The sequence below is a fragment of the Sus scrofa genome, chromosome 1 (genome assembly GCF_000003025.6).
Source record: "Sus scrofa isolate TJ Tabasco breed Duroc chromosome 1, Sscrofa11.1, whole genome shotgun sequence".
Taxonomy (NCBI): domain Eukaryota; kingdom Metazoa; phylum Chordata; class Mammalia; order Artiodactyla; family Suidae; genus Sus; species Sus scrofa.
Window position 1 is genome coordinate 161678123 of NC_010443.5, and position 10983 is coordinate 161689105.

At 53.6% G+C, this 10983-nt stretch overlaps 1 protein-coding gene across 1 annotated transcript; it reads left to right on the forward strand.

Annotated features, from left to right (window-relative positions):
• RAX (retina and anterior neural fold homeobox) lies at positions 1032–5364 on the forward strand. The gene is given in 5 exon segments (XM_003121712.3): positions 1032–1320; positions 1586–1842; positions 4440–4536; positions 4539–4646; positions 4649–5364. Coding segments are annotated over 5 exon segments (1041 nt in total). The 3' UTR covers positions 4939–5364.

Here is a 10983-nt window from a genome sequence, read left to right on the forward strand (position 1 = left end):
TAGCTGGTCTCCCACCGGCTTGAGCTCGGCAATACATCCGACTCGGCGCCTCCCAGCCTCCTGCTGGGCCGTCGGACACTTGAGGTCGCCGGGCCTGGGGGCACAGATGGCCCCACGGCCCCCTGGAGCGGGCGCCCGGGTCGGAAAGTCTGCGAGCGGAGCTTGCAAGGCCGAGGTGACTGGGAGTAGTTAAATGAGAATAGAGACAAACAAAATAAACCCAAAGTCCAGGGCTTCGGACTATGGAGCCGAAAGAGGAGTGTTCGCGGGGGTAAAAAGAAGAAGGGAAAATTTAAACTAGAAGTGTGGACTGACTTCCTGGTAAAGCCGGGTAGCCTCGGTTGGTTCTTCCCAAGGGTTGTCCCGGGTACTCATCTCTGCAGAGGAAGAGCGTCTGGGGGCAGCAGGCGAGTCTGGGTGGAGAGATGAACCCTAGGAGGGAGGCAAGCCCGAAGGGGTTGGGGCAGATGAGACCAATGGCGTCTGCCCCATTGAGGCAAAAATGGGGGGAACAGGCCCCTGGAGCCTGGTCCCCAAGCTGGTTAAACACCCCCCACTATCCCGGTCCCCCGAGCGTTCGGATTGTCCAGAGCTGATCAAGAAGCTGTATGGGAAGGTTCTGAGGGAGGCCCCGCCCGGGGTAGCAGGGCGAGGACCCTGAGGCTGGGCGAGGGATGGGCCCGCCCTGCTGCGGGGGGAGGGACCAAGGAAGAGGCTGGGATGCAGGCGAGAGGGGAGGAGCCGGGGCGAGCGGGGTCCCAGCCTTTAGTGCCCGGAGCCTCAGCCGCAGGGAGTCGGAGCTCCAACTCCTACCCGGACCCCGGCGGCAACGGGCCAAGCGCTCGCCCACCTCTAGCACGCGCAGCCCGGGTCGTCTTCGCCTGCGGAGCTTGACCTTGGGTAGGGACCTCTTGGGTTGGACCGACGGCCCCAGCCGGGAGGAGCCGACCTCGAGCCTCTGCTCTCTGTCTTTCAAGCAGGCGGCGCAGCGGAGAGCGCGGGCTAAGTCTTCCTGCGTCCCCGCTCTCCCCATGCACCTGCCCGGCTGCGCCCCCGCCATGGCCGACGGCAGCTTCTCGCTCGCCGGCCACTTGCTCCGCAGCCCGGGCGGGAGCACCTCGCGGCTGCACAGCATCGAAGCCATCCTGGGATTTACCAAGGATGACGGGATCCTAGGCTCCTTCCCGGAAGAGCAGGGCGACCGGGGCTCGAAGGAGAGGGATAGGAGGCCTGGCTCGAGGACTGCCTGTCCCAAGGCGCCTGCAGGAAGCGCGGAGCCCTCTCCGCCCCCCGCCCCGGCGCGGGCTCCCGAGTACGAAGGTGAGTGCGCACCCCGCCGGCTCTGGGACCCTCAGGGCTTCTAAACTTAAAGAGATCCGCAAGTGGAGAAAGCCATCTGGGCTCAGGGGTGGGGACTGTGTGTATAACAGGAGCTTCCAACTTGAGCTCAGAGAAAGCTTAGCAGCCCCTCGCAGCGCGCTCCCCGACCTCCAGGGCCCATCTCGGAGCCCACATGGATAGGCTGGGGTGGGCCCCGGGATACTCTGGGGAGTGTCTCTGACCGTCCGGGGTCTCGTCGTCCCAGACCCTCGCTCCTACTGCCCCAAGGAGACCGGGGAGGCACAGAGGAGCCCTGGACTACCTGTGGGACCCGCCGCCCCCAGCGACTCAAAGCTGTCAGAGGAGGAGCAGCCCAAGAAGAAGCACCGACGGAACCGCACGACCTTCACTACCTACCAGCTGCACGAGCTGGAGCGCGCGTTCGAGAAGTCCCACTACCCCGACGTGTACAGTCGAGAGGAGCTGGCAGGCAAGGTCAACTTACCCGAGGTCCGGGTCCAGGTAAAGCGCCCAGATGGAACCCCGGGAAAGGCGGAATCTCAAGCTTGCAGTCAATGTTCCCTTGAATCCCCGGGCGTCCACGCATGTATTTTGGCACCTTTCCCTTGGGCTTTTCTAGACTTGGAGCCCCATAGGAGCGTAACACACCTTCCATGGGCTCCACGTAGTAACGTCCCTGGGACAGTCTGTTCCAGTTTGTGGTAGCATCCCCCTTAGGGAGGGGGCCTCCCTCGCCTAAGCTAAAGAGAAATTGGGAATGGCTGGCAAAATGAAGAGGCTACCACTTGGTGTGTGGGAGGTGTGTCGGTGCAGGAAGCACTGAGTGAAGAGGGAATGTAGGCAGTGGCTTCAGGATAACCGGATTGCGGCCCCAAATGCCACCCTAGTCACTAACTGCGCGCACCGCGTGGAAAATGAAAGCCTCATCTTAGGAGGGGCCTGGCGCCGCGCAGTTGAAGCTTTCGGTGGATTTGTTTAAGAAACTGACTTTTGCTCCTCTGGTGCACATCCAGCCAAACTTCCCGCTGCTGCAGAGGTTTTTCTTTTTATTTAAAGGGGTTTTCGCTTTAATTAAAGCTGAATTATCTTTAATCCCTGATCATTAAAATATTTGAAAGCCTTAAATATTTGCTAGTCATCTGTGAAAAATCTGGGAGGATTTCCAAATTGGGAGAGTTTACAGAGGCCTGAAAGAGAGACACTGGGAACAAACTTCACCTCATCTGAAAGGCAGTGGAACTGCTGGGATTTTTGGGTGTGTGTAATGAATTAGATTTCCGGGAAATGAAGATACTCAGATGTTTGGAACTTTTAGCCTTGTCTTAAAAGTAAAAGTGGACAGGCTTTTGCCTTTTGTCTTTACTGCTTAGTTTTAAGGGGGTTAAAATAATGAGTGAATGTTATGATTTTAAAAAATAGTCCCCTAATATGACTCGGGATCATCTGGGAAGAACAGTTCAATTTCCCCTAGTTTGGGACAGTGAGTTGCAGTGATTTCATTGAAGAAGTGGACATTTTAGCACCTGCTTTTCCGGGAGGGAGGATGGGGTAGGAAGAGGGAAAGAAAACCAGTAAAAGAGGAAGAAAGGGGAAAAGGGCAAAGCACTCCAGCCCCCCTCGGGAATACAGGCACAGCTAATTCAGGGGCTGCCTTCACACCTCGCTCCCACCTTCCTTCCTTTTGTTCCTTCCCTCTTACTTGTTCAGGGATGTTTGTTTCTCCTCTAAGATGTGAGCTTCTTGAGAACACTGTCTGTGACTTCTCTGTGATCACAGGGTCAGCACAGTGGCCCAGCATATGGCACTTAGAGTTCTTAACACATGGCTATGATGTAATCAGTTGGGGTGGGGGGGCTAGACAGGGTCTCCCATTGTGTTGAGTACAGCATTAGAGCAGAAGAGCGGACTGTCCCAGGCTTTGGCCTGGGACTCTGGATACTTAGTCTGAAGACTATAGCTGATATTTTGGGGGATGGAGAGGGATGTGAGAAGGAGGAGGAGGCAGTGGGGTGGGAGACCTCACCCATGCCAGTATTTCTCTATGTATCTAATCATTCTGGGAAAATTGGGACCTCAGATATACAGATGAATCTTTCATAGAAAAGGAGGCAGGGTACCTACATTTTGGGTTTTTTTTTTCCTCCTGAACTCCAGTCATGCACACAGTTGCCACACACTGCTCAGGTACTGGGTGGCTTTTTCTCAGTTTTCCTAGGAGGTCCCTTCTCCCTATTATTACCCAGCACTGCTTTTGGTTTTCTCCATTCTGAGGTGGCAACAATTCCCACATTTCCCTTCATAATTGTAATACTGAGGCCATCAATTTGGCCAAAGTTCTTTTTAGATTCTCCAGTAACTAGACCAATCAATTCTCTATGTTCTGTTCCTGCGGGTAGTAATTTGACATTGAAACCTTAATGACACCCTTTCCTGTGCTTTATCAAATCAGTAATGGAAGTTTCAGCATTAAGAGACTAGACTCCACTCTTGGCCTGGACTTTCTATATGTAAAGAAAAAGTTGAACTCATTGAACTCATCTTAGGGTAATGTCAAAACTAACTTCATATAGTAAAATTAGTTATTAAACTTGAACTATTGTAATCATTGAAAGTCATTTATAAGACATATCAGAAATACTAGTCGGGTATTGATTAAATAAATATGAAAACCTTACTAAAATAGCAATGTGCACATTTAGACATGCCAGGAATAAAATCAACCAGCAGGTCACAGAATTTTGGTAAGACCTGCTTTCCCAAGTCCCATGGTCCGATTCCAGGGTTACCTTTCTTTTCTTTTTTTCTGAGCACCTGTTTGGTGCCAGGAGTTGTAAACAGATACAACTACAGCTAAGGGTGGAGTAAACAGGGACGAGGTTGGGAATACCACGAAGGACGGGGACGAGACAAAGAGATTCAGCGGGCAGGAGAGAGAAGGGGGAGGAGATAGGAGAAAATGGAACAGAAAAGGATAATGTGGGTGGGCAACGAGTTGGGGGCGTGAAAGGTGCAGGTGAAATAGCAGAATCCCAGTTTTGCTCGGGAGTGGGGAGTCCTGCCTCCGCCGCAGCCCGACGGCGCTGTGCTGCCTTTCACAGGTGTGGTTCCAGAACCGACGGGCCAAGTGGCGGCGGCAGGAGAAGCTGGAAGTGTCGTCCATGAAGCTTCAGGACTCGCCCCTTCTCTCCTTCAGCCGCTCCCCCCAGCCGCAGCCCTGGCGCCCCTGGGGGCCAGCCCGGCAGGAAGCGGGGGGCCGGCGGGGGGCGCCCTGCCGCTCGAATCGTGGCTTGGGCCGCCGTTGCCCGGCGGGGCGCCACTGCGCTGCAGAGCCTGCCGGGCTTCGGGCCGCCGGCGCAGAGCCTGCCAGCCAGCTACACACCACCGCCGCCACCTCCCTTCCTGAACTCCCCGCCCCTCGGCCCCGGCCTGCAGCCCCTCGGGCCGCCGCCGCCGCCTCCTGCCTACCCGTGCGGGCCCGGCTTCGGGGACAAGTTCCCGCTGGACGAGGCGGACCCGCGCAATAGCAGCATCGCGGCGCTGCGCCTGAAGGCCAAGGAGCACATCCAGGCCATCGGGAAGCCGTGGCAGGCCCTCTAGGGGCACCGGGGACGGAATCAGGCCAGATGCCCATCCTGGGACCCGACCCCGAGCCGCAGGCGTGCACCTCTTCTCCCTGGGTCCCTCCCACTCGACCACTCTTGCCCTGTGCCGCCTGAAGACCTGGACGCGCGTCTGCACCTGGCTCACCGCGGAGGGCTGACCCTCAGGCCAGCAGAGACCCTCTGGCCACCACTAAACCCTCACGGCTCCCTGACTTTGCCGCCGGAGGGGGCCGGGAGACCAAGCTCCTCCCACCCCGGAGGGCTCCGGAGCCTGCAGGTTCAAGGCCCCCAAAGCGCCTGACCTCCCGCCGCACCCGGACGGCGTAGCAACTCATAGAAAGACGACCGGGAGGAAGGAGAGGAGGAGAAATAATTTGAGGGACTGTTTGTATAAGTAGTTTCAAAGAACTGGGGAGGAAAATTAAAGATTTACCTGTTTTGGTTTGACTCAGGTTAAGCGCGCCCAGGACTGCGGGGTCGGGGAGGAAGGTATGTGTGTGAATGAGGGTTCTGGTGGGGCTGCAGTGATGGATATGGGGGGGGTGCGGGAAAGCAGAGGGCTGAGCGAGAGCAGGGGCTCCTCCAGGCATCCTCCCGGGGGCGCTTGCTGCAGCGGAGAATCACTCGCATCCTCCACGCCGTGGCGCCCTACACCGGAGCTCCTTTCTCCCCGTGCGGCCGGCGTCTGCGAGTGAGTGGGGTTCTGGGCGTTTGGAGCCTCAGGCTCAGCTACTTGCACGTTCCCAGTCCCTCGACACTCCAATATTGTGCTTCGACTGCTACTTAGAAGCAGTGACCGCTATAGGAAGGGGTCTACCCTTCCTAATGTAAGAGTTGAACTTCCCAAAGTCCCCGGAGGCCCCACCTCCCTCTTTCCAGCTCGCCACAGCCCCAAGGCCCCTCTCAGATTAGTGTATAGGTCACCCACTCGGGGCCAGCCCCTGCTACCCAGCGTTGATGACATTAGTGCTTCGAAGACTGAAACAGAGCAGTGTATGCTTTTCTAAGTCCGGCGCCTCCCTCTTGCCTGCCCAACTCGCTCCGTAACCCCGAACCCAGCGGTTGTTTGACACGCTTCGGGTTAGCTGCCGCACTCGGAGAAAGTGTCCTGGAGCGCTCTACGCCGTGACCCGAAGGCACAAAGTGTCCTGGAGCGCTCTACGCCGTGACCCGAAGGGCACATCCTCGCGGGCGCTTCGCGGGCAGGATTGCAGCTCTTTGGCGCCATGGGGGGTGTGGGGAGTCTCCGTCGTCTTCAGAAGCTCCGGGGGTACTCGCGGAGGCCCCAGCGGAGGCGAAGGCGAGTACTCCCAGCCTGAGAGGCTGCGCTGTGAATAACCCGGATTTCCGTCGTACAGGTACTCTGGCCTCCCAGCTATGGGTGCCCCTGGGAAGACGCAGCGAGAGCCTTAGCTTCTGTCCGTCGGTAGCATGTTAGTGAACTACTCCAAACCTCTTTCCTCGTCTACATGAACCCCACCTTCCTGGGAAATGGGAAATATGGAATAAGACCACATTGTGTAAAATACCAGTGACCTGACATAAGGTATACACACTGTGATTTCGCTTCTCTGATCCCAAGTATCCCTGTGCTGCGCTTGGGTTCCTGAAACCTACTTGGGAAAAGGACAACTGTTCCTGCGCTGGGAGTAGAGGGAATGTCATCACAGGATTCAGTCCCTGCCATGTGGGTCCTAAGAGGCTGTGGCATAACTAGGGTTGTGTACCCCTAGACCCTCATCTGGTGCCTTACACATACATAGTAGGCTGATCAGTAAGAATTTATTGAATGAGTTATTTTCCCCATGAGGTAGGGAGTAATGTACTTGCACTTTCTCTGACAAGGGTGTTCCATAAGGAAGTGAACGGAGTGGTCCAAGTAATATCAACTCTTGACATTAAAAAAAAAAAAAGGTAAACTAAGGATGAGTGTGTGTGTAATTTCATTCACTTTGGTCTATCTTCTCTATTATTTTTTAATGCCCTCGTTTTACTAGGAATGATTATTCAGAGAACTTCCAACTTCACTGACCCTGGATGCATTCTGCACTTGCTCTGCTTTCTTTCTCCTTAGTCCTGGGCACCTCTGACCTTGCACATCTCACCATCAGCATCTTCTTTGATTCGTATAGATCCTTTCCTTTTTTCTCATCTTTGCCATTTTTCTTCCTATTCTTTCTTTTCTTTTCTTTTTTTCTTTTTTTTTTCATCTGCAGCTTTCCATCATTTTCTTCTCCTCTTTTGCTATTTAGTTTAGTCTGAGAAGGAATATTTTGAACTACCTCTTTAGGCACCAACAGAGTAAGCCATACCTGGATTTCAGGGACAAGTCCTTAGAAAATGATCAAAATACTAACAGATAATGATCATTGAAAGCTTGCCATGTGGCCACACTCTTCTAAGTGGTTTTCACTTTAGTTTTAAGCCTCACAAAGACTCTATCAGGAAGATTCCACTAGGCCCATTTTGTAAATGAGGAAACTGAGGCACCGAGAGGTTGCACCAGTTAACTATGTTTGTAAGCATTGGAGCTGGAATAACTAGAAGCCCTGGCAGTTCACAATCATAGTGAATGTTCAGGAAATATTTGCTGAATAAGTGCTACTTATTCCAATTCCCAAGAACAGCTCATTAGGCCACACTGGCAACTGAGATGCTGAGGAGTAGGTGCTAGCTGTGAGTGCCTTCCTGGGTTTCCTGGAGGAGGTCTGGACAAAGCATCTGCCCCAGCACCCCGCCCCCCATCCCCGCCACTCCAGGGGCCTGCCAAGGAGGACAGCTCTAAGAGCCTGCCAGGTCCAGGAGAAGGGGTGCAAGTGAGATGAGAAGCTAGTACATAACTCAGACTGGAGGTGACAATGGCTTGTAATAAAGCCTCAGGCGGTCCAGAAATACCCAGTGCTGCTGCTCAAGCTCCCAGCTACAGAAAGCGGTTTTCAGAGGCTCTGGCCAAGGTGGGGTAACGGCTTCTGAAACTAAACTGTGTTGGCCCTGATTTGGGGCAAACAGACACCTTTCAGGCATTTCAGGGGGAACACCCCCCCCCCCAGTAAACCCGCATCACTTGGAAAATGGTTCTTGGGTTTTCGACGATGCTGCTGCGGGTTTGACTCAGCCGATGATACACCATTGTCCACTGTAGGGGAACAGGAGCCAGTTAGGGGTTTTCTTACGAGGTTTGGGGAGGAAAGTCCGTGTTGTTCTAAGCAGGCCAGGGTTCAGGCCGACTAGGATCCATTCAATCTAGGAGGGGGGCCTTGGGGACGCTTGCTCTGGCTGGCTGAGGAAGGTAAGAAGATAAGACTATCGAACCGCTCCTTCTCTCCTCCTGGGAACCAAGTTGGGAGCCGCCCAGAGTCTGGCTCTGGACCGCGGGGGCGGGGCGGGGAAGGCCGCTTCGGATTGGACGGCTCAGAAGAAGGGCGGAGTCGGGCGCGGCCGGTCGAGTGGGGCAATGCTGACTGTCCTGCGCCCTGCGGGGACCCAGCGCTGATTCGGTGATCCCAGGTCGGCGCAGAACGGGTCACCCCGCTAATCTAGAGACCATTAGCCACCCCCGTCGCTTTGGGAACATTTCGATTTTCACATTTCTCCCTCTATGGAGGAGTTTCTTCATGCCCACAAGGGTATTGTATACGCCCCACGCGCAGCGGCTGTGGACTTCCGGCGGCAATTTTTCTGTTCCGCGGGAACGCAGGGGACTGAGGGCATATCCCGATCCCCTGTCCCCGGAGCCACAGGATCCAGAGGCGGCAGCAACCGCTCGAGGTCTTCCTTGTTCGGTGTCCTGGAGCCCGTCAGTGAGGACCCAGATCGGTCCTGGCTGTTCATCTATCATGGGTTTTCCGCTCTCGGAACCCGGTTCTGCCTCCTGCAGGTCCCAGTTCCCACCTCTGCTGAGGGGAGGGTGATTGGGAAGGATGTGGGTGAGACGGGGTAGGAGGACTCCCCTTTGGGAGGAATAGGCTTCGGCCAGAGGTCAGCAACTGATTGCGGGCGGCTCCTCTGTATTTACCTATTTTAAACTTACGGTGTTAGGGGAGATGGGAAATGTTTAACCAAGGAAGACAATCCCTTCCCTTGTCCCCAACCATCTAGAATCCGGAGACGGGAGGCAGGGAATATTCTTCCTTCCGTCTCTCGGTCAAGTTCATTGGTAATTGAAAGTCTTTGAGGAGAGACCTCTGAATACTCAGGTTGGGGAAGCGAGGGCAGTCCGAGACTCTGTTTGCCTTCAGCCACGCCCCTCTCGAGGGAAGTGTACGGAAGGGACATCAGGAGCCTGGACGCAGCCGCCCTGGTGACTTAGCAATTGCTGTGATGCCTCCTGCTGGCGTCCCCACCCCCAGCCTCGCTGCTTGCCGTTCCCGGTCTCAGTTCCTAGCCTCTTTTACGCCAAGAGAACCACTTTAATACACGAATGGAATGCAAGCCTTCGGGAGGCCAGCAGAAAAAAAATTTCAGAAAAGATAATGAAAAAATGGCCTTTCCTCTCCACTCAGCAAGCTCGAGTTCCTCACAAGCCTTCGGGGCTCGGCCTGCGTCCTGACCCGCCTGGGAAAGGCGAAGCCCAGCAGAGCCAGGAGGGCGCTTCCGATTATTCAAGAGGCCTATGGTACGCTTTCTGCCCAATGTCCTCCCCATAATTGGGAACTGGCTCTAATAATCTGGCCTCAACTTGTTAAGTGTGCTATAGTGGGCAGAGTTAATGACTCATTAGGGATTAATTCCTTAACTGTGCCTTAATCACTCACTATAAAACCCCATTCGTAAAACGGGATTAAATCGTCTAGATCCTTGGCCATGTCTCTCACAGCCCTGGAAGAAACAGAGAAGGCTGTGTTCCCCCACCTCCTGTGGGTCATCTTCTTAAGGGCAGGTGCTGCATGGCCCCTCAGCGTGAAAGTCAGGAGATTTGTGGTCCAGTCCTGGCTGTGACATGGCCCCTTAAAGCTAGATCCCCAAAACCTTCCTTTATCCCTCACCACCCACCATAGACTCCTGAAATGGAACACCTCTCTGTACATGGAATAAGTGTATGCGTTTGCAGGTTTTGAATAACTGTGCAGGAGGCTACCTTCTTGTCCAAAGTAGTATGAGAAAGCTTTTTCCAGTACTAACAGCGGCTGGGCTCTATAGTTTCCCTATTTTTTTAAATAACCATTAGGGTTTTTTTACCTTCTTAATTTTCCTAGTATCTTTATTCCGGAAACTTCCATGGCATGGAGGACATGTAATGATGGATAAAGCATCTCCACCCTCAAGAAGCATGGCCTAGGAAGAGGAAATAAGGATAAAACTGAACACATTTTCAAATGCCTACTGTTTTTCTCCATCTGGAGTCCCACGGGCCACCACAAAACAGATACATTCAAAACAAAACTTTATTTGTCTCTACTCTATGGCTTCCTAAAAACCTTCTTAAAATTCTCCTTTCTTGCATCATTTATAGCCACCCAAGGGATACAATGAAAATCATTCTCGAGGCAACTTCCTTTCTGTTTTGTTTCTCAGCCATTCATCTTCCAAACTTTAGCTGCCCAATACAAAGACATAACTCAGCCTCCTTTGCCATCAGATATGATTAAATAAAGATCAATGTCATGGAAGGGAAAACACTTTTAGAAAGAAAATTCTTAAAAGTCCCGGCATGCCCGGTTCTTGTTTCTTTTCTGTAGTCTGTTGGCTACAAGGCAGGTGCGATGCTGGCCCTGAATCACCCTATCTTGGTCTGGTCATGAAGCCGCGTGTTGAGGAAGTTGAGTAATAGGATAGAAGGGTCCATATGTGATAAGTCCCTGACACTGGCGCACCATGCTACCTCTGGACTGACACTTGGACTCTTGATTTTAAGTCTCATTTTTGGGCACTGTCAGCCAAACCTAACCCTAATTCATTCATTCCTTTGCTTCAATCCCTGTATACAGCTAACTACTTAACCCCAATAATTTACTTCAGAACGTCTCACACAGCCCTGTTTTCTTAGCCAGTTCTCTAGCTCGGGGCTTTATCATCTGTCACCCAAGGTGCTTGGCCTCCC